Raw genomic sequence first — 24,430 nt, forward strand, 5'->3', positions numbered from 1 at the left:
CCAAAAAGTGAGAATTCAGAGTGGACGGCCACCTCACAGCACAGACTCCATTTTTAATTCTGAAATGGCTGGATCTGGATCCCGATTTTGAATAGTGCTGGGTTCACAGCCTGCTGCTTCGAACATTGGACCAGAAGGGCAGGTCAACCATAGGATCACACAGCACAGGAGGCCATTCGACCCATCATGCCTGTGCCGGCTCTTCGAAAGAGCTATCCAATTAGTCCCATTCCCCTGCTCTTTCCCCGAAGCGCTGCAAATTTTTCCCTACTAGTATTTATCAAATTCCCTTTTGAAAGTTACTATTGAATCTGCTTCCACCGCCCTTTCAGACAGTGCATTCCAGATCATAACAACCCACTGCGTAAAAAAAATGTTCCCTTATCTCCCCCCTGGTTCTTTTGCCAATTACCTTAAATCTGTGTTTTCTTGTTATTGACCCTTCTGACACTGGAAACAGTTTTGATAGATTAAATGAGAAACTGTTCATGATTTTGAACACCTCTATCAAATGCCCTTTTAACCTCTGTTCTAAGGAGAACAATCCCAGCTTCTCCACATAACTGAAGTCCCTCATCCCTGGTACCATTCTAGTCAATCTCCTCTGCACCCTCTCCAAGGCCTTGACATCCTTCCTAAAGTGTGGCAGCCAGAATTGAAAATAACACTCCAGCTGGAGCCTAACCAATATTTTATAAAATGTAGGAGCAGGGCAGAAAGAGCAGGATTTAAAAAAACATCCAGCTGGAATCCCTGGTCTTACCGTCCATCAGAGTCATGGCACTAACCTGGGCAGAACATTCCATCACCACTCTTCCATCCAATAAGCTCGTGAAGCTTTTTCAATACCACTTCCTCCATCAGCACAAAAACTGGTGCGATCTCATAGGTGTATCTGAAAGAGACAGCCCCGGGGGGGTGGGGGAAAAAAAAGAGGGGTAGCAGAGAAGGGAGTAGGTGAACGGGAACAGAGGCAGCAAGAGAAGGGAAGCACAGGACAAGAAAGGTAACACCAAAGGAGGGGGTGGGGAAGAGGTAGAGAGGCAACATGAGAAACAGAGCAATCAATAGCCAGCGTCTGTATCAAAACTTAAACTACAAGTCCAGTACTACTTGGCACAACCCGATCCATCAGGGATGCAAGTGCAGAACCCAAAACTGCCCGTAACCTTCTACAAAGGCGGTGATTGATGCCAGTGTAAGATTCCATGGGCACCAGCAGCACCTCACCCAAGTGAGGCCAGAGAGAGTGTCAGCAGCGTATTTAACCACATTACTGTATCACACTCGAGCGTGGTACCCAATCACTGATACACCAAACACAGTACTCATTGGTACTCCTTTCCAGGAGTGAAAACTGCCAGATGTTTACCCTAGCCCACAGGCACTGAGGTCAATAAAAAGGCCATCTGAGGTAAGCTAACTTGAGATTGAACATGGTAAAATGTTTGAGGTTGGGGCAGAGCACATTGATGAGACAGTGTAGAGGGAGCTTTATTCTGCATCTAACCCTTTACCTGCCCTGGGAGTGTTTGATGGGACAATGTAGAGGGAGCTTTACTCTGTATCTAACCCTGTACCTGCCCTGGGAGTGTTTGATGGGACAGTGTAGAGGGAGCTTTACTCTGTATCTAACCCTGTACCTGCCCTGGGAGTGTTTGATGGGACAGTGTAGAGGGAGCTTTACTCTGTATCTAACCTGTGCTGTACCTGCCCTGGGAGTGTTTGATGGGACAGTGTAGAGGGAGCTTTACTCTGTATCTAGCCCTGTACCTGCCCTGGGAGTGTTTGATGGGACAGTGTAGAGGGAGCTTTACTCTGTATCTAACCCTGTACCTGCCCTGGGAGTGTTTGATGGGACAGTGTAGAGGGGGCTTTACTCTGTATCTGACCCTGTACCTGCCCTGGGAGTGTTTGATGGGACAGTGTAGAGGGAGCTTTACTCTGTATCTAACCCTGTACCTGCCCTGGGAGTGTTTGATGGGACAGTGTAGAGGGAGCTTTACTCTATATCTAACCCTGTACCTGCCCTGGGAGTGTTTGATGGGACAGTGTAGAGGGAGCTTTACTCTGTATCTAACCCTGTACCTGCCCTGGGAGTGTTTGATCCCAGTATTGCTGTCAAAACTGGGAAAAAATTAAGCATTTGACTTCTCAGCACTGATATTGGTCACATTCACAGGCAGAAACTATCACCCCAAACTCCCCCCCAACCCAAAATCAAAAATAATTGGAGAATTTCAGGGAGCTCAGAATTTTCCTTTTAGCAGAGGAGTAAATTGGTGACCAGAGCAGTACGAACGGCAGAGTCACGGTCCCTTTGCTGGAGAACCAGCTTCATAACAGAAAGCAGAGTGCCTCAGAACAGAATGGATAATTGGCGAGGGGGGAAAATGAGAAGAAAGGGTCTTGCCAATTGCCCATTGATAGGTTCAATTATCAGCACTTGAGATTATAAAATGGGAGAATACACAGAGACCTGCCAAGCAGCAATTCAGTACAGCAGGAGACTCTCCCACAGCAGCAGCACCTTCATGTTGCCATGTTTGGCCATACTGGGCCAAGGGAGCGCAGGTCTACCAGGTAGAATAGCCATAAGTAAGCTTTTAAAATATATATATCCACATATTGTCCTCATTCTGCAATGGCTGTATGAGACTTCGAACGCTCCAGAGAATTAATGAGCACTCATGTGGAACATTGTGTAATAAACAACCCAAGACATCAAAGACCTGCACAACAAATGATAACAGCCAACCTCACCACTAAACCAGCTCACGTATCAACAGCATACACAAAAAATGTGACATATGGCACCCACATTTGTCCTACATAATTAATATAAAAACACTAGAGCTCCTAGGGACCTTCCATCTAGTTTTGCTGAAGCTAAGCAGTCAAGGTGACATGCTTGAGACATCCTGAAGGAGTTCTTGGTATGTGAGTATTGGTACAGATCTCTCACATGCACTGCACACAAGGCAAGGGGTTGTGTTTTGATCTCATTGACTTGATTTAATAAAAAAAAAGTATTATCCAGATGTTTCCTAATCCTCGAACTTGTACTAGAAGTAAAGAATATTTGACAATATTCTATAATACCCCCACATAAGGGCAAAAGGATATGACAATATCCTACATAAACCCAAGAGAAAGAGAACCCAAGCTTCTTATGCAGCTAATGGGCAGCTCAGTAATGGCACAAACCTGGATGTAGAGTGTAGGGGGTTGGGGATGGAAAAGAGGGGCAAAGAAATTTAAAACAGGAAAATAAAAAGGCGTTCGTGTTTCCCATTTCTAATAAATGGCGCTGTGCACAACACCCACTGAAAGTGTTTAGATTGTACCATCAGTAAATGCTGCTCACTGGCTTGTGTTCAGTGTTTCCGTTATGTAACGGCCGACCAAGGAGTGATGATCCAGTCCTGCAAACAGCTGGTTGAAAAATCGAGGATGAACTGAAGAAATAAAAACAAGATACATTTCAACAGTTAGGAGAAAGCAGCCATTTATCAAATAAAAAGCCCCCACATCCAAGTTTATCACTGCACGATCCTCAGCCCCGAGTGACCTGCAGAGCCTCACTTACTTCACAAACTTAAGCGAGTTGCAGACTATGGCCCAGCTACAAGAGGGGACGGAGTAATACAATGGGTTAGACATTGGCCTTTCACCTCAGACTTGGGTTCAGATCCAATCCAGGCTGTACGTGCTGGCTGAAGGGCAGCCAGTCTTGATCCAGATGGGTCCAGAGTACCAAAGTGGAAATCGCACCAAGGAGAATGGAAAGCGTCACACTCAAAGTAAGGGCTGTTCTGATGTTGGCGTCATCGACGCTGCCTCTAACAGAGGCAAATATGGGGCTGACACAGGGCACGCATCGTGGGAAAGTGTTCGAATTTCCCAACCTGAGCATCCACCTGGATCAGCAGAAAAATTCACCCATGGGTACAACCAAAGACGTGAGCAATGGGCACTCTTTTGCTCAGCTAAGAGCAGAGACTCTTCCCCCAACCCCAGTTTCTTGCAAGGAGGTGGAGATTGCACAATGAACGGCATAGATTTGTTAAAAAAGTCCCCTGGTGTGCTAGAGTCTTATTACAGCAACCTCTCCTGGGGTCAAAGGAGGCCGACCTTTCTAACATGAGAATCACCCAACTCATCTACTGCCTGTTAAACTGAAGTCTTGTCCAAGTTGGTTGCTGGGGGTGTGAAACCATTTACTTTCCGAACATACAAAAAAATACGAGAAGGAAAAGACCAGATGGTCCATCAAGCCTGCCCCACACATGGTGCCTGGAACATCATGACTAGATACGTCCTACCATTTCTCCCCCCCACCCCCCAGCCCCAAAACCAGAAAAAACCCCACTGAGGACCAGTGAATAAAGAGATTAATTGAACAAATGGATAACCAGTACCTAATGCAAAAAAAAAGTAAGACATTTCCAATATGGTGGATGGGATGGGAGCATCTCAGGGGTTTAGGAATTGGGTTCAACACCCTCAAAAACAAGTTTGAAAATGTACAACATTCAGGCAATCAAAAATGGGGTCAGGGAGAAGGTCACCTACTGGTTTTGACACTGTATCGGATGACATCTTGGCAGCGCTCCAGGAGTTTCTCGTGGGGCTCACCAGCATCAACTAAATCAAGGTCAAGGAGATCCCGCAGTTCATCCGGTTCCTTCCATTCACAGACCTAGAGGCAAACCAAGCAAGAGGGGTGACCATACTACAAAAAGAGATTAGGTGTTACTCCTGCAAGTAACATCAGATTTTATTGACAAGGGTTAGGAATGAGCAACAAACTTGGTTACAGACCCGAGTCCCACGTGGCCAACTTGATTTAATAAACTCCTGTCCAAACCTCTACAGAATTAGAATACAAGGAAATAGGCCTGCCACTGAACAACACTGGGGTTCGGCACTGGTGGGGACAGGCCTGCCACTGGCAGCGGGCACAATTTGATGGGATGAATTAAAAGGATCAGACAAAAAGTGCATTGGCTCAAGAGCAATTTTGTTGGTAGCAAATTAGAACCAACACACTAAAGTAGCAGAAATAAAAACAAAATGCTCGAAACACTCAGGTCAGGCAGCATCTGTGGAGAGAGAAACAGAGGTAACGGGGGAGAAATTGCTCGGAGCGGTGAACCAACAGTGCTCGGCCTTCCATAGATTTATACTAACCCACTGCGGGCTTTTCGTCAGCACTTCCTCGAATAGGAAGCGGAGAAGAGCATAGTGTCAGTCAAGTGAAGCTGGGGCCCACGGGAGAAGTGAGAGGAGCGATTTCTCCCCTCGACCGATCAGATCGCAGCATTCTTAACAAGCTGCGTTCACTGTCTCTGCAGGCTTGCAGCATTAAACCAGGAAGTGAAAGGTACAACATTAAAATAAATGTAAACAGTTATTAGACAGTAAGAAAGAGGGTAAGAAATAATTGAATTAAAAGACAGAAAAGTAAAAAATTGATTTTTTTTTAATGACCAAAACTATTGAGTAATGAGACGCCACATTTTTAAATGTTAATTTTTAGTTATTTGGCAATTAAGACTTAGCACATTGTTAAAACTTAGTTTAGACCTGTGTTTTTAGTGTACCTATTTGGTGGGGTAAGTAGTTACTTTCCAGCTGGGCAGAAGAGCACGTTTGCTGTTTTTCAATGATTTCTCTGATTGCAGTGTGCGATGGCCCTTTAATTCGAAGCAGTCATAGTGCTGGTGAACCAAGAGTAGCAATTTCTGGATTTCCGCGTTTCACTGTGCGTGTGCGAACGCCAGAACTTGCTCCTCCATTTCACCAACAATGGAGCGCGCTGTTGAGCTCACCATTATATCAGGAGTAATTTCTGCCCCATGGTTTCAGGTTGAGAACCTTTTATCAGAAGTAACGGAGTGACCACTTCAGCCGTGGTTGAAGCCCACCTAGAAGGTTCTCCACAGATAAAAACAGTGAGGAAGGCAACAGGAAACCACCTCAGCTCCTCTTCCCCGGTGAGTGCCTCAAGAATCTCATGAGTGAGACTTGAATTAGGACCTGGCCTGGGGCGGACGGAATGAACAGAGAGCAAGGAGCCCAGTGACAACACTGAAATGGTTAACACCCAATCATTTAAGCATTAGTCGTCTGCTCCCCGATTTTGGTACGGAGATTGAAACTGCTCCTACCTTCTCGTTGACATCTGTCCCCTTCCTGATGGCCTCCTCTAAAATGATCTGAAATGCATCTTGTACAAATTGTTCTCCTGCTTTTGGGTCACTCATGGGTCTGTCCAGCAATATTCCATCCACAGTAACAGGTCGTTTCCTTAACAGGCCATTGGGCTCTTAAAGAGGAAACAATACAAGATATGCTTTAAAAAAAATGGAACACCGGTCACCGGGTAGAAAATACCAGCTGCCAAATTTTTTTAAAAATCAGTTGATTGCAAATAATTTGACGCCACAATGGCCCAGAAAGTGCCAGTTAACAGTGGCGATAACCAATGAAAGAGAGAGAAAAACAGCAAACGACGGAGGAGGAAATAGAATGAATTAGAGTTAAATTAAATACAGAAAAAGAGAGAAGACAAAAAGAAAAAAATATATAAAACTTAACACCTCCAGGAACCTGTGGGAGTTTCAATTGTTCCCTTTCTGGGCCTCCAAAGTTGAGTTTCACGTCAGGACCATAAATCACATTAACAGGGTCCTTACAACATGAATTGCTAGCCCTAAATGGCTGCGGAGAGGCTAATTCATTATTAACGGCGTAAATCCAGCAACTTCATGACACACAATAGGGATGCTCGTGGCAAGATGGTCATTTGTTCGGTTTGAGATTAACCATGGAGCAAATTGTCCAGCAATTTACGGCAACTCGGAACGCATGGCGTATCTCTTCCTCGCCACGAATTGCTTTGGTTTTAAAAAACGCATTAATAACGGCGAGCGCCATGAACTCACTTATTTTTGCAGCAATTTCTGGGGATCTGATGACCAGTACAATCACTGGGATTTCAGTGAAGTGTGACAATTCATCGGGTGTCTACAGGAACTGAGAACCCCCCCAACCCCCAATACAATAATAGATTGCGTCATTCCAAACCAGGGCAGTGTCTGCAGAGAGGATTGTCCACATAGCTGGACAATTTGAAAACAAATTACTTGCCGCAAGCCTCTGCATTGTGTGTCATGAAATTGCTGGATTTACGCCATTAAAAATCAGGAACTGGAAACATCCTTTGGTTTCTCCATAAAAAGAACTGTTGAACCCCAACAGGTACAAAATAAACTAACAGTCTGGAGACCAACAGATAAATAGAACTTTCATTAATGAACAACAGAACTCTACTTTGTCCCAACAACCTGTTTGCCTAACTACCTCCGCATAGTGTAAAGCAGTTAACAGGACACAAGGAAAGGTTACTGACATCTAGAAATGTCATATTAGGAGACTCAAAAGACAGAGATAAGGGGGAGGAGGAGAAGGAGAAAAAGAGAATGAAGTGATAGTTTCACTCCACACAGCACTGTGCACCATTACTTTAGGAAAGCAGTTTCAAAGTCCAGGCTGGGCATTTAAAAAAAAAAAAAAATCATGTGCTACATAGAACGTACAGCACAGAAACAGGCCATTCGGCCCAACAGGTTTATGCTCCACACGAGCCTCCTCCCTCCCTCCCTCCCTACTTCATCTCACCCTAACATATCGTTCTATTCCTTTCTCCCTCTTGTGCTTATCTATCTTCCCCTTAAATGCATCTCTGGTATTCACCTCAACTACTCCTTGTGGGAGCGAGTTCCACATTCTCACCACTCTCTGGGTGAAGAAGTTTCTCCTGAATTCCCTATTGGATTTATTAGTGTATATCTTATATTAATGGCCCCTAGTTCTAGTCTCCATCACAAGTGGAAACATCTTCTCGACATCTACCCTATCAAACCCTTTCATAATCTTAAAGACCTCTATCAGGTCACCCCTCAGTCTTTTTAAAAAAATATATATATAAAGCAGCCCAGCCTGTTCACCCTTTCCTGATAGATGTGTTCAACTGTCGACGTGGGTTTTACACCCTAGTCCATTATAAAGCCATGCAAGTAGGATAAAACATCTCAGTCCTCACACAAATCAATGTCACTTGTAAATGATCCTGATGTTACACAAATAAAGTACATTACCATGGAAACTAATATCAGATGGCATGATTATGCCTAGACACAGAGAGAGAGTTACTATTTACAGGAGTGACATCAGCCTATTTGATAGACATAAAAGCCACATTGATTTTCCCCGTTACTGCTCAGGCAGGGCTTAGAGGTGTGGATTTGTGTTCGATCACAAGTGTCCCCTTGTTTGCTTTACTGTCATGTCTTGCACATTAGTACAGATCTATGCAGCCAGAGAAGGCTAAACCAAGACTCACATTGACACAAGTGGGATCCTTCCCATCTGACCACACTCCTTTTTTACCAGTGTCTAGAACAACGCTTCATGGGCCCAAGCATTTCAATCAAGAGATGGGATTGGAAAAAACTGTCCTGGGACATTCCTCAAATGCACCACAATGTCCCCTGCACTGCCTCAGTCCTCAGAAAACTGCTGCAAATGGCAGTTAACACAGCCAGCTCATGTTTGCTCTCATTCCTCACCCTCCCCCCATCCCATGGGTGTCAGCATCTTTCCAGCACCTCACCCTGGTGGCCATTCATTATGAATGCTGATGGGCTATTCAGCAATGGAGGGCATCACCAAGCCCAAACCTTGCTGCCCCGTAAAGCTAGTGCTAATCTGCTGACATTTGCAAGATGCCAACTCGAAATTGTTGAACGTCAAATTAAAAGCTCAAGAAATTCTCCTGGATATCGTATTGCTGATTTTATTGTGTTTATAATTTAAAAGGTGAATCCACCGGGAATAGGGACAAAAGTTCCATTAATCAGAGAATCCAGTACATTCTGGCGATTCCAATGGCCTCTGCGACGATCAAGCCATTTTTGGTGGTGGTTTTCCCCATGTGGCAACATCAAGATGGCGGCTATGGCAGCAGACAGGCCTCTCCAGGTCAGCCAGCCTGTTCATTCCCAGCCTCACTGCCCACCTCTTCAATCCAGAAGTCTAAGCTCCCTAAAAACCTCAGTTTCACAAAGAAAGCCTTTATTGGGAATCCCTGCCCATCAGTGACATCAAACAAGCCACAAATACAACTAAACACACGAAACAAGACATCCTTCAGTTAAAGAATGAAAGAAATCTTATTTTTTTTTAAAAAAGCAAAAAAAAGTTTGTCAACAATCAGAGCAGAATAAAGCAGACGTTTGTTGTATTTTTGAACTAATCCACATGACTTGTTAGAATCATAGAAAGGTTACAGCATGGAAGGAGGCCATTTGGCCCATCGAGTCCGCGGCCGCTCTATGAGAGAGCAATCCAACTAGTACCGCTCCCCCTCTTTTCCCTGTAACCCTGCAAATTTTTTCCTCTCAAGTACTTATTCAGTTCCCTTTTGATGGCCAATATGTTCCAGAGGCACGCAATTCTCTGGGAAAACAAGAACCGCCTAACATCCAGTCTATTCCTACTCTTCCATAGTTTTAACTCTTGTCCCCTGGTCCTCCCCAATCTATCAATGGGGACACTATCCAGCCCTTTAATTATTTTATAGACCTCTATCAGGTCACCTCTAAATCTACGCTGCTCTGAAGTAAATGGACCAAGGTCCTTGAGCCTGAGTTGCTGAGGTTCTTTAAGCCAGGAATTGTTCATGTTGCTCTCCTCTGGACCTAGTCCCCAGTCTTTCCAACTTGGAAAGTATTTCCTTCCGTCCATTCCTGAGTCAGGATTTTTAAGCTTAAACTTAAAAACTTAAAACTAAGCCAAGTGCAACCCTGTGTCCAAAAGATATTTAACACACAAGTGACCATAAGAGATAGGAGCAGGAGTAGGCCATTCGGCCCCTCGAGCCTGCTCCGCCATTTAATGAGATCATGGCTGATCTGATCTTTACCTCAAATTCACTTTCCCGCCTTTCCCCATATCCTTTGACTCCCTTGCTGAACAAAAATGTGTCTAACTCAGCCTTGAATGTATTCAATGACTCGACCTCCACAGCTTTTTGGGAGTAAAGAATTCCAAAGATTCACGACCCTCTGGGAGAAGAAATTCCTCCTCATTTCCATCTTAAACGGGCGACCCCTTATTCTGAGACTATGCCCCCTAGTTTTAGATTCCCCCATGAGGGGCAACATCCTCTCAGCATCTACCCTATCGCGTCCCCTCGGAATCTTGTATGTTTCACTAAGATCGCCGCTCATTCTTCTAAACTCCAATGAGTATAGACCCAACCTGTTCAATCTTTCCTCATAACACAACCCTTCCATACCCAGAATCAACCTAGTGAACCTTCTCTGAACTGCCTCCAATGCAAGTATGTCCTTCCTTAAATAAGGGCACCAAAACTGTACGCAGTGCTCCAGGTGTGGTCTCACCAGCACCCTGTACAGTTGTAGCATGACTTCCCTGCTTTTATACTCCATCCTCCTAGAAATAAAGGCCAGTATTCCATTTGCCTTCCGGATTGCCTGCTGTACCTGTAAGTTAACTTTTTGCGTTTCATGTACGAGGACACCCAGATCCCTCTGTACTGAAGCATTTTGTCGTATTTCTCCAGTCAAATAATAATATTTTGCTTTTTTATTTTTCCTCCCAAAGTGGATGATTTCACATTTTCCCACATTATATTCCATCTGCCAAATTTTTGCCCATTCGCTTAACCTGTCAATATCCTTTTGCAGACACTTTGTGTCCTCATCACAACTTGCTTTTCCACCTACCTTTGTATCATCAACAAATTTGGCCACAAGACACTCTGTTCCTTCATCCAAGTCATTGATATATATTGTAAATAGTTGAGGCCCCAGCACTGATCCCTGCAGCACCCACTAGTTACAGATTGCCATTTTGAAAATGACCCTTTTATCCCGACTCTTTATTTTCTGTTAGTTAGCCAATCCTCTATCCATGCCAGTATATTACCCCCAACACCATGAGCTCTTATCTTGTGCAGTAATCTTTTATGTGGCACCTTATTGAATGCCTTTTGGAAATCCAAATATACTGCATCCATTGGTTCCCCTTTATCCACCCTGCCCGTTACTTCCTCAAAAGAACTCTCCTAAATTTGTCAGATATGATTTCCCCTTCATAAAACCATGTTGACTCTCCTTGATTGTATTCAGAGTCTCCAAATGTCCTGATACTACTTCCGTAATAATGGATTCTAGCATTTTCCCAGTGACAGATGTTAGGCTAACTGGTCTATAGTTACCTGCTTTCTGTCTCACTCCCTTCTTGAATAGGGGTGTTACGTTTGCGGTTTTCCAATCCCATGGGACCTTTCCAGAATCTAGTGAATTCTGGAAGATGACAACCAATATCTCTGTAGCCACTTCCTTTAAGACCCTCGGATGCAAGCCATCAGGTCCAGGGGACTTGTCAGCCTTTAGACCCATTAGTTTACCTAGTACTTTTTCTCTAGTGATGGTTTTTCATTCCTCCCTCCCCTTTGCCCCTTGATTTTCTACTATTATTGGTATGTTATTAGTGTCTTCTACTGTGAAGACAGATACAAAATCTGTTCAATTCCTCTGCCATTTCCTTGTTTTCCATTATTATTTCCCCAATCTCATCCTCTAAGGGACCAATGTTTACTTTAGCTACCCTCTTCCTTTTTATATACTTGTAGAAGCTTTTACTGTCAGTTTTTATATTTCTTGCTAGTTTACTCTCATAATTTATTTTCTCCCTCTTTATTATTCTTTTAGTCATCCTTTGCTGGTTTTTAAAGTTTTCCCAATCTTCGGGCTTACCAGTAATCTTTGCCATGTATGCTTTTTCTTTTAACTTGATACCATCCTTGACTTCCTTAGTTAGCCATGGTTGGTTCACCCTTTTTATGGAGTCTTTCCTCCTCACAGGGATATATTTTTGTTGCGAGTCATAAAATATCTTTTTTAATGTTTGCCACTGCTTATCCACCATCATCCCATCTAATCTGTTCACCCAGTCCACTTTAGCCAATTCCACCCTCATTCCTTTATAATTGCCCTTATTTAAGTTTAATACAGTAGTTTCAGATCCAAGATCCTCGCTCTCAAACTGGATGTGAAATTCTATCATGTTATGATCACTGCTTCCCAAGGGATCCTTTACTTTGAGATCATTAATTAATCCTGTTCCGTTACCCATTACCAGATCCAAAATGGCCTGTTCCCTGGTTGGTTCCCCGATGTATTGGTCTAAGAAACAGTCCCTAATACACTCTTATGAACTCCTCCTCGGGGCTATTTTTGCCAATTTGATTTGTCCAATCTATGCGAAAGTTAATCGCCCATGATTATTTCATTACCTTTTTTACAAGCCCCCCTTATTTCCTGATTAATATTTTGCGTGTAGCTACTGTTAGGGGGCCTATATACTACTCCCACCAGTGATTTCTTTCCCTTGCTATTTCTTACCTCCACCCAAAATGATTCGATATCTTGATCTTCTGAGCCAAGATCATTTCTCACTATTATACCAATTTCATCCTTTATTAACAGAGCTACTCCACCACCTTTACCTTTTTTCCTATCCTTCTGAAATGTTAAATAACCCTGAATATTTAGCTCCCAACCTTGGTCACCTTGTAACCACGTCTCTGTAATGGCCACGAGATCATGCCCATTTGTTTCTATTTATGCCGTCAATTCATCTATCTGATTACGAATGCTGTGCGCATTCGGATAAAGAACCTTAAATTTTGTCTTTTTACCATTCTTTCCTACCCCGGCCCCATTTGCTAGTGCGCTCTTTTATTTGTACGCTCTGTCCCTTCCTGACACACTCTGTTTATCATTACCCCCATCACTTTCCTGTACTACTTCCTTGTCGTTTCTCTTATCGATCGAACCTTAGCCCCAATCTGAGCCCTCCCCCCTTCTATTTAGTTTAAAGCCTTCTCTACCACCCTAGTTATTTGGTTTGCAAGTGATGCAAAGAATACTCATTAAAAGCCATCAATCTTATGGCTTTATCCTTTTAAAATACCCACAGGGGGCCTGTTGCCTCAGAATGCAGCAACATGAAAGGAATCCGTCCCCAAAACAGGAACAGAGCCTTCGTCAGCAGCGATAGGAATAACTCTCGGAACAGGGAAAAGGGGATGCCACCCCCGACCCCCAGCATGGATCAAACCTTACAAGATAAACACAACCTCTCCCAATTATGAGTGCTCATCATAGTATTAATGTAATCTTACAATACACAGTGTCCAAGGCCAGACTGCAAACCTAATGAAAACACAGTTAAGCTTAGGAGGGGAGCCACACAGACTTTAATCCGAGATAGGAACCAGGTCCTCAAAATGTTGAAAAATACAGATAACAGATACAAGCAGTTTATTTAACAAACTGCGACTGCAGATTTATCTTTCATTGAGGAACCTGAGTGAAGGGCCCAGGCCCACAGTGCAGGGCAGCAGGTAAAGTCCATGCTAGGGGAGAGTGTACATGGACTGTGGGAGGAGCAGGCTGGACAAGCTGAACGCAAGAAAGCATGGAGACGATGCAGGTGCATTCCTGCGCTAACCCTTAAAACTGGAGGAGAATTTCACCCTCTTTCGGAGTCCCAATTTCATTAAGGCTGGGGGATAGGAGCTGTGTTTTGCCCACTTCAAGTCATTATCATCTGGCATCAAACTAGAAACTTGATAACTGCAATGCAACAAATGGTCACTCGGACCATTTATTGAGCTGGCCGGCAGTCTCTCAGTTCAAGATATTACAAAAAATAACGCTTCTACTGCGTTCCTTTATCCCAAACATGTCGTCGGTTCAAGCTTCAGGTCATTGATTGTATTATCAGCAGTAGCTGCCACGGCAACATTCAAATATGTTCAGTCAAGCTGCATTTGATAACAGAAGACTTGATACACTTCTGTCATCGGGCTCCAGGCTGAGAATTATCCTTTAGGTAACAAGCCACCTGAATTTCTCAGAGCATCACCTTGACTTAGTTGGCAGCTTGGAACAAAAACATCCCATCTCAGCTTCCGACCCTATGCTACCAAGAGAATACACTGGGCGTGGAGGACTCACAGTCAGACAGCACGAGTGAACAGGGTTTTAAAAGAAAATTCACTGTAGGCAAAATGGCAAAACCACCACCCGAGGACAATCTACTGGTGACGTTAATTCAGCTCTGGTCTTGGATTTTCACAGCCCCAGCAATCCTTCAGCCAGAGTCCTTGATAAGGTCGTCAGTCACAGGACTGGAAAAGGGACAAAGCTGAACTCCAGCTTCGAGCACTGGAAGTGAGAGCCAGGAAATCAGAGTGCAATCACTGAAAAGGATCAACTGGGAGGCCTAACCTCGATTCATCACAAATCTGATTCAGTGTCAGGAGAGAGCACCAGATCCATTCAATGTTCTGACACACAAACTGCCAATTTAACCGATCAAGCCTGTGCCAGTGTTTTTCCACCACAAGCCACCCAGTCTAATCCCACTCTCCCCCTCACTCCCCATACCCTTTCATATCCCACCCAGTCTAATCCCACTCTCCCCCTCACTCCCCATACCCTTCAACATCCCACCCAGTCTAATCCCACTCTCCCCCTCACTCCCCGTACCCTTTAATATCCCACCCAGTCTCATCCCACTCTCCCCCTCACTCCCCGTACCCTTTAATATCCCACCCAGTCTAATCCCACTCTCCCCCCTCACTCCCCGTACCCTTTAATATCCCACCCAGTCTAATCCCACTCCCCCCATACCCTTTAATATCCCACCCAGTCTAATCCCACTCTCCCCCCTCACTCCCCGTACCCTTTAATATCCCACCCAGTCTAATCCCACTCCCCCCATACCCTTTAATATCCCACCCAGTCTAATCCCACTCTCCCCCCTCACTCCCCATACCCTTTAATATCCTACCCAGTCTAATCCCACTCTCCCCCCGTACCCTTTAATATCCCACCCAGTCTAATCCCACTCTCCCCCTCACTCCCCATACCCTTCAACATCCCACCCAGTCTAATCCCACTCTCCCCCCGTACCCTTTAATATCCCACCCAGTCTAATCCCACTCTCCTGCTCACTCCCCATACCCTTCAATATCCCACCCAGTCTAATCCCACTCTCCCCCTCACTCCCCATACCCTTCAATATCCCACCCAGTCTAATCCCACTCTCCCCCTCACTCCCCATACCCTTTAATATCCCACCCAGTCTAATCCCACTCTCCTGCTCGCTCCCCATACCCTTTTAAAAATGATTTACAGACTCTGCTACTACTAGAAAGAACTTGCCATCAACACAAGGAAACAGTGGGAATGTGCACATGTGCCTGTGAAAATTAGCTGCATACTTGGATAACGAGCACCTCCCGCCCTATGTAATCTCAAAGAGGTCCAGGAGGATCCATGGAGTCTAATCTGATTGTTCCTGAACACGAGCACTCTAGCTGTTGAAGCCCAGTCAGTCAGTCACTCATTGGTTCCTGTTCCTCCTCACCATCTCGAGCGCCTGTTAAAAGAGCATGGATGTTGGGTCCACTCTGACTCCAAAAATCAAGCTCAGCTGTGCTGCTCTCCACGGTTGAATAGCTTGACCCATCTCATCATCTACGCTCACAAATGACTCACATTGGCAGGAGCCCGGAGGGCTCCTCGAGCCTGCTCAGCCGCACTGCAAGGAATTAGCAGAGCAGGGGGAAGTTATTCTTTGTTTTGATTTAAACAAAAAATATTCAGGACTCCAACCCAATTTAAGTTTGTTCTGCGCTTGAGGTCAGCTTAGGTTACCATGGTGACCACTTAAAAAGAGGGGGGGAAAAAAAAGCAAGCAAAATAGCTGCCAGATGTGGCGTGAAGCCTGGCACAGTGCCAGGCTGTGCAGAATCCGTCAACAGGCTCGAGAGATATGTGGAGGAGGAGCATGCAGTCAGTGCCTGCGGGCGACTGGAGACAGCGGGACCCGGGTCAGGCACAGCAACGTTTGGGTGTGTAGATGCTGAGTGAGGGGAAGAGAGGAATGTGAGACACTGCATGGGACTGTGCCAAATATCACAATAACTATTCTCACTGGATCAAAGCTGATGTCGGAGAGTTATTTAACCGTTATTTGTAGCACACTTCACTACAGCAAGAGTCAAGAACATCTGTTTCGAGAAAATATAAAAGAAGCAACACAATTGTCTCATATGACCCTGCAGTATCTGTAAAAACATTCCTTCCCAACTAAAAAAAGACACTGGAGAATTTCAGCCTGCTGCTCACATCCATCCATCTCACCCTTTGATTTCTCCAATTCTCCCACTTCACTCCTGACAGCACTGACCCCTGGCTGGGGGTCACAGATCTATGGTCACTCCCCCATAGCTCGATAGTGACTCACACGAAGAGCATTCACTCTGCTGAGGTACAGCGGAGAGTGCCTGGTGGGCGTGGAGCTGAACCCCAGTGAGGGTTAGTGCCGTCAGGAGAGGAGGGAAACACTCATTTCACAGCCCCGGACACAATCAGACTGCAGGTTGGAGAGCAGGGGTGGTATAAATCCCTGCTCAACCACCACAGTCTTGCCTCACCATTACTAGTTTGATAGCATTTCATACTTGGTAACACTTGAGGACATTTTAAAAAAATTCATTCGTTCATGGGATGTGGGCGTCGCTGGCGAGGCCGGCATTTATTGCCCATCCCGAATTGCCCTGGAGAAGGTGGTGGTGAGCCGCCTTCTTGAACCGCTGCAGTCCGTGTGGTGAAGGTTCTCCCACAGTGCTGTTAGGAAGGGAGTTCCAGGATTTTGACCCAGCGACGATGAAGGAACGGCGATATATTTCCAAGTCGGGATGGTGTGTGACTTGGAGGGGAACGTGCAGGTGGTGTTGTTCCCATGTGCCTGCTGCCCTTGTCCTTCTAGGTGGTAGAGGTCGTGGGTTTGGGAGGTGCTGTTGAAGAAGCCTTGGCGAGTTGCTGCAGTGCATCCTGTGGATGGTACACACTGCAGCCACGGTGCACCGGTGGTGAAGGGAGTGAATGGGATGCCAATCAAGCGGGCTGCTGTGTCCTGGATGGTGTCGAGCTTGGGTGTTGTTGGAGCTGCACTCATCCAGGCAAGTGGAGAGTATTCCATCACACTCCTGACTTGTGCCTTGTAGATGGTGGAAAGGCTTTGGGGAGTCAGGAGGTGAGTCACTCGCTGCAGAATATCAGGCCTCTGACCTGCTCTTGTAGTCACAGTATTTATGTGGCTGGTCCAGTTAAGTTTCTTGTCAATGGCAGCCCCCAGGATGTTGGTGGGGAATTTGATGATGGTAATGTAATTGAATGTCATGGGGAGGTGGTGAGACTCTCTCTTGTTGGAGATGGTCATTGCCTGGCGCAAATGTTACTTGCCACTGATCAGCCCAAGCCTGGATGTCGTCCAGGCCTTGCTGCATGCGGGCACGGACTGCTTCATTATTTGAGGGGTTGCGAATGGAACTGAACACTGTGCAATCGTCAGCGAACATCCCCATTTCTGACCTTATGATGGAGGGAAGGTCATTGATGAAGCAGCTGAAGATGGTTGGGCCTAGGACACTGCCCTGAGGAACTCCTGCAGCACTGTCCTGGGGCTGGGATGATTGGCCTCCAACATCTACTACCATCTTCCTTTGTGTTAGGTATGACTCCAGCCACTGGAGAGTTTTCCCCCTGATTCCCATTGACTTCAATTTTACTAGGGCTCCTTGGTGCCACACTCGGTCAAATGCTGCCTTGATGTCAAGGGCAGTCACTCTCACCTCACCTCTGGAATTCAGCTCTTTTGTCCATGTTTGGACCAAGGCTGTAATGAGGTCTGGAGCCGAGTGGTCCTGGCGGAACCCAAACTGAGTATTGGTGAGCAGGTTATTGGTGAGTAAGTGCTGCTTGATAGCACTGTCTATGACACCTTCCATCACTTAGCTGATGATTGAGAGTAGACTGATGGGACAGTAATTGGCTGGATTGGATTTGTCCTGCTTTTTGTGGACAGGACATACCTGGGCAATTTTCCACATTGTCGGGTAGATGCCAGTGTTGTAGCTGTACTGGAACAGTTTGGCTAGAGGCGTGGCTAGTTCTGGAGCACAAGTGTTCAGCACTGCAGCTGGGATGTTGTCAGGGCCCATGGCCTTTGCTGCATCCAGTGCACTCAGCCGTTTCTTGATATCACGTGGAGTGAATCGAATTGGCTGAAGATATCGGAAGGAGGTCGAGATGGATCATCCACTCGGCATTTCTGGCTGAAGATGGTTGCAAACGCTTCAGCCTTGTCTTTTGCACTCACGTGCTGGGCTCTGCCATCATTGAGGATGGGGATGTTTACAGAGCTTCCTCCTCCCGTTAGTTGTTTAATTGTCCACCACCATTCACGACTGGATGTGGCAGGACTGCAGAGCTTTGATCTGATCCGTTGGTTGTGGAATCGCTTAGCTCTGTCTATAGCATGTTGCTTCCGTTGTTTAGCATGCATGTAGTCCGGAGTTGTAGCTTCACCAGGTTGGCACCTCATTTTTAGGTGCACCTGGTGCTGCTCTTCTGCACTCCTCATTGAACCAGGGTTGATCCCCTGGCTTGTTGGTAATGGTAGAGTGAGGGATATGCCGGGCCATGAGGTTACAGATTGTGCTGGAATACAATTCTGCTGCTGATGGCCCACAGAGCCTTACGGAAGCCCCATTTTGAGCTGCTAGATCTGTTCTGAATCTATCCCATTTAGCACGGTGGTAGTGCCACACAACACGTTGGATGGTGTCCTCAGTGTGAAGATGGGACTTCGTCTCCAAGGACTATGCGGTGGTCATTCCTACCAATACTGCCATGGACAGATGCATCTGCGACAGGTAGATTGGTGAGGACGAAGTCAAGTAGGTTTCTCCCTTGTGTTGGTTCGCTCACCACCTGCCGCAGGCCCAGTCTGGCAGCTATGTCCTTCAGGACTCAGCCAGCTCGGTCAGTGGTGGTGCTACCGAGCCACTCTTGGTGATGAACATTGAAGTCCCCCACCCAGAGTACATTCTGTGCCCTTGCTACCCTCAGTGCTTCCTCTAAGTGGTGCTCAACATGGGGGAGGACTGATTCATCAGCTGAGGGAGGACGGTAGGTGGTAATCAGCAGGAGGTTTCCTTACCCATGTTTGACCTGATGCCATGAGATTTCATGGGGTCCAGAGTCAATGTTGAGGACTCCCAGGACCACTCCCTCCTGACTGTATACCACTGTACCGCCACCTCTGGTGGGTCTGTCCTGCCGGTGGGACAGGACATACCCAGGGATGGTGATGGAAGAGTCTGGGACGTTGGCTGAAAGATAGGATTCTGTGAGTATGGCTATGTCAGGCTGTTGCTTGACTCGTCTGTGGGACAGCTCTCCCAATTTTGGCACAAGTCCCCAGATGTTAGTGAGGAGGACTTTGCAGGGTCGACTGGGCTTGGTTTGCTTTTGCTGCGTCCGGTGCCTGGTGGTCAGATGCCGGGTGGTCCGTCCAGTTTTATTCTTATTATGTCTTTTTGTAGCAGGATTGTACAACTGAGCGCAATTAAGAATCATCCACATTGCCGAGAGTCTGGAGTCACATATCGGCCAGACCGGGTAAGGACGGCAGGTTTCCTTTCCTAAAAAAGGACATTAGTGAACTAGATGGGTTTTTACGACAATCTGGTAGTTGCAAGGTCACCATTACTGATACTAGTATTTATTTTAATTAACTGAATTTAAATTCTCCAGCTGCTGTGGTGGGATTTGAACTCATGACTCTGGATTACTAGTCCAATAACATAACCACTATGCTACCATACCCATATTTGCCTTTCTCTCTCTATCCACCATCCCCCAGCTGCCCCTCCAAGCTCATTTTACTAGCGACAAATTAAAGCTCCCTCTACACTGTCCCATCAAACACTCCCAGGGCAGGTACAGGGTTAGATACAGAGTAACGCTCCCTCTACACTGTCCCATTGAGAAAAAAGTAAATTTTTCCCCTCACTGGGATTGGAAATTCTATCAACAAATCAGATTAAAATATAGTTTTTAAAACCACTTCATTTTTCTCAAAAATAGGAACTTTGGGACATGCCTGGCTGTTAGATATTAAATTTTATTTTCTTCAAGACTGGTCACAGACAATTTTTTGAGATAAAGTGCAAGTCTGGACAGTTGAGAGTCTGTGGAGAGCGGAGGTCAGTGTGTGGAGGCGAGTGAAGTTACGAAGGTGGAACTAAGTGGCTTTGGTGACAGATAGGACATGGCTTTTGAAACTCCACTCAGTCAAACAGGATGCCAAAGTTTTGCACTCAGGTCCAGCCTGAGTGAGTAGTGGAGAGGGAGATGCAATCAGTTCTAAGGCAGTTGAAAACAATGATTTCAGTCTTCCGGATTTTCAATTAGCAACATAGAAAATAGGAGCAGGAGGAGACCATTCGAGCCTACTCCGCCATTCAATATGATCATGGCTGATCCTCTATCTCAATACCATATTCCTGCTCTCCCCATACCCCTTGATGCCTTTTGTGTCTAGAAACCTATCCAGCTCCTTCTTAAATATATTCAGTGATTTGGCCTCCACAGCCTTCTGTGGTAGAGAATTCCACAGGTTCACCACCCTCTGAGTGAAGAAATTTCTCCTCATCTCAGTCCTAAATGTCCTACCCCGTATCCTGAGACTGTGACCCCTCGTTCCAGACCCCCCAGCCAGGGGAAACATCCTCCCTGCATCCAGTCTGTCTCGCCCTGTCAGAATTTTATACGTTTCAATGAGATCCCCTCTCATTCTTCTAAACTCGAGTGAATACAGGCCGAGTCAACCCAATCTCCCCTCATATGACAGTCCTGCCATCCCAGGAATCAGTCTGGTGAACCTTCGCTGCACTCCCTCGATGGCAAGTATATCCTTTCTTAGGTAAGGAGACCAAAACTGCACACAATACTCCAGGTGTGGTCTCACCAAGGCACTGTATAAGTGCAGCAAGACATCCTTGCTCTTGTACTCAAATCCTCTTGCAATGAAGGCCAACATACCATTTGCCTTCCTAACTGCTTGCTGCACTTGCATGTTTGCTTTCAGTGACTGGTGTACGAGGACACCCAGGTCCCTTTGTACATCAACATTCCCCAATTTATCACCATTTAAATAATACGCTGTCTTTCTGTTTTTCCTTCCGAAGTGGATAACTTCACATTTACCCACATTATACTGCATCTGCCATGTATTTGCCCACTCACTCAACTTGTCTAAATTGCCTTGAAGCCTCTTTGCATCCTCCTCACAACTCACAATCCCACCTAGTTTTGTGTCGTCAGCAAACTTGGAAATATTACATTTGGTTCCCTCATCCAAATCATTGCTGTATGCTGTGAATAGCTGGGGCCCAAGCACTGATCCCTGCGGTACCCCACTAGTCACTGCCTGCCACCCCGAAAAAGACCCATTTATTCCTACTCTGTTTACCAATTTTCAATCCATGCCAGTATATTACCACCATTCCCTTGTGCTCTAATTTTGCACACTAACCTCTTATGTGGGACTTTATCAAAGGCCTTCTGAAAATCCAAATAAACCACATCCACTGGTTCTCCCTGATCTATTCTACCAGTTACATCCTCAAAAAACGCCAGTAGATTTGTCAAACATGATTTCCCTTTCATAAATCCATGTTGACTTTGTCTAATCCCGTTGATATTTTCTAAGTGTCCTGTTATCACATCCTTTATAATAAACTCTAGCATTTTCCCCACTACTGATGTTAGGCTAACCGGTCTGTAGTTCCCTGTTTTCTCTCTCCCTCCTTTTTTAAATAGTGGGGTTACATTTGCCACCCTCCAATCTGCAGGAACTGTTCCATAATCTATAGAATTTTGGAAGATGACAACCAATGCATCCATTATTTCCATGGCTACCTCTTTTAGTACTCTGGGATGCAGATTATCAGGTCCTGGGGATTTATCCGCTTTCAGTCCCATTAATTTCTCCAGCACTATTTTTTTTTTACTAATTTCCTTTAATTCCTCCTTCTCACTAGTCCCTTGGTTCCCTAGCATTTCTGAGAAGTTATTTGTGTCCTCCTTCCATGAATGTTGGCTTATCATCAGACAGATAGACTGACAGTGCAGGAATACCCATGGGAAGTGGAGGGGAGGTAGAACTGGCCATCAGCGTGAACTAACTCCATGCTTATGGATGATGTCACTAAGCAACAGCAGATCAAGGAAGAGGATACAGTGTAGTTATTCTCCCATTGAGCTCATATTTACCATATACACATTTACTTTGACAGATTGCTATCTCTCCTGTCTCCGAAGAGGTCAGGTACACAACTGTCGATTTCAACTCCTTTGGAAATCACTCTCTGGTTCGATGTGTTGAATGTGAAAAAGGCTGGGACAATCCTCGGGAGTTTTTTTACCGACACACCACGCCTAAAAGCTCATCATTTATTGTTGTTATTGGAAGGCCAAGTGGGAAAAGGTAGTGTTGATGGGGGATTTCAACCAACCCAACATAAACAAGGATTGTCAAGTGGGAAAGACAGAGCTGGTCATTGTAGAGCACGGCTGCTTCCTGACTCAGTGTAGCAGGGAACGAGAGAGATGGCTTTTGGCTGAGATGTTAAACCAAGGCCCCATCTGCTCACTCAGGTCCTCCCAATGTCCTGGCAAACATTTATCCCTCAACCAACATTACTAAACAGATTATCTGGCCATTTATCTTATTGCTGTTTGTGGGATCTTGCTGTGTATGAATTGGCTGCCGTGTTTCCTACATTACAACGGTGACGACACTTCAAAAAGTACTTCATTGGCTGTAAAGCTCTTTGGGGCATCCTAAGGTTGTGAAACCCACTATAGAAATGCAAGTTCTTTGTCTTGTGATGAAACATTTCTTTACTCCCACGTAATGAGTCAGTATTATGAGCATGAGCTCATTGAGAGTCAAGGGCCCAGTCTCCAAACTTGGATGGGACAAAATATCAGACAGGAGGTTGAAAAAAAGGTTGTGTTGACATTACAGATTGGAGTGAGGGAGGAAGTGAAGCAATTTACATTGACACTACAAGCCCAGCATCAAACCAAACACTGTAGAACACAATTATTCCTGAGCTACTGGGACCATGTCAATGCCATGCCATGCCAAAGAACAGAATGTGCAATGTAGCATGCAAGATTGACTGTTTCTTACTTCAGGATATGAAATGGGCTGGGCGCAGTGCAGGATACTACAGATTATAGCAGGAACAGGGTTGATTGAATATGAGAAGGCCATTCAAACAATGCTTTATTTACATTCATCTACTTTAATGCTTAGCTGGGAGGACAATTGCATCATCCTAAAATAACCAATACACAAATAAAAACAGCAGTGGCTGATAACTGGTCAGAAAAAGCAGCTGGGATTTGCAATAATGACCTGATCACTGCCTGCCATGTTCAAGTAGCCACTTACACATCAATAACAGCAGATGCCTGGGAACAAGTCACCTGCTGGCCTTCTTGTGGAGGGTTATATAGCACAGGGCATGATTTATGCCCTAAGTGAGGAGGGAATGCTCATTGTTAGTAACGGATTAAAAACAAATACATCTGTAGATTCCTAACAGTAATCAGTGTGGGGCACACACTATCGGCATTAGGAGCCAAAGGGTGAAGCATTTGGTAATAAACCACTTGCCCTCTCTCCTGAGTTCACTCCTACCTCTCCACATAATCTCTCCTATCCATAGTCACAGCCATCCAATTCAACCTTGACATCTCCCGTGGCCTCTCTGCTCCCATGGTCGTGATCACAGACCATGTCATCCATTCAGCCGCTTCTGGTACCCCTTTCCCCAGCAGGAAAAATGTCTCCCGTCTTTGTCCTGAACCCCACGTCTTCCTCTAGTTTCCCTCCCATCTCCCCTCATGCCCTTACCAAGCTCATTATGCCCATGCGACCTACCTCCGGGTCCCTTGACCCCATTGTCACTAAATTACTGACCACCCAACCTCCCTTCCTTCCTGCCTCCATTACAAATGGTTCCATCGCCTTAGGTACTCTCTTTCAAAGCCACCATCATCCCCTCAAAAAAAACCACCTTTGATCCCTGTCCTAGCAAACAACTGCTCCATCTCCAACCTCCCTTTCCTCTCAAAGTTCTTGAACGTGCTGTCACCTCCCAAATCCGTGCCCATCTTTCCTGCAACTCCATGTTTGAACCTCTCCAAACAAGTTTCCTCCCTTGCCACAGTACTGAATCGGATCTATCCTTGGCCCCCTCCTATTTCGCATCCACATGCTGCCCCTCGGCGACACCACCTGAAGACATGGGGTCAGCTTCCAGATGCAAGTTGATGACACCCAGCTCCACCTCTCCATCTCACTTGCCCATTCCATTGCCTCTGATTTGTCA

General features: G+C 45.6%; 1 protein-coding gene across 1 annotated transcript in view; it reads right to left on the minus strand.

Annotated features, from left to right (window-relative positions):
- csad (cysteine sulfinic acid decarboxylase) overlaps positions 1 to 24,430 on the minus strand; it is a 77,418-nt gene that overhangs the window by 43,675 nt on the left and 9,313 nt on the right. Inside the window, exons 2-5 of the mRNA XM_067976790.1 lie at positions 6,174 to 6,331; positions 4,576 to 4,702; positions 3,368 to 3,458; positions 789 to 895 (exon numbers count right to left, since the gene is read on the minus strand). Coding sequence (XP_067832891.1) covers positions 789 to 895; positions 3,368 to 3,458; positions 4,576 to 4,702; positions 6,174 to 6,331 — 483 coding nt within the window. The remainder of the gene's footprint in view (positions 1 to 788; positions 896 to 3,367; positions 3,459 to 4,575; positions 4,703 to 6,173; positions 6,332 to 24,430) is intronic.

This window comes from Heptranchias perlo, chromosome X (assembly GCF_035084215.1).
Source record: "Heptranchias perlo isolate sHepPer1 chromosome X, sHepPer1.hap1, whole genome shotgun sequence".
Classification (NCBI taxonomy): Eukaryota; Metazoa; Chordata; class Chondrichthyes; order Hexanchiformes; family Hexanchidae; genus Heptranchias; species Heptranchias perlo.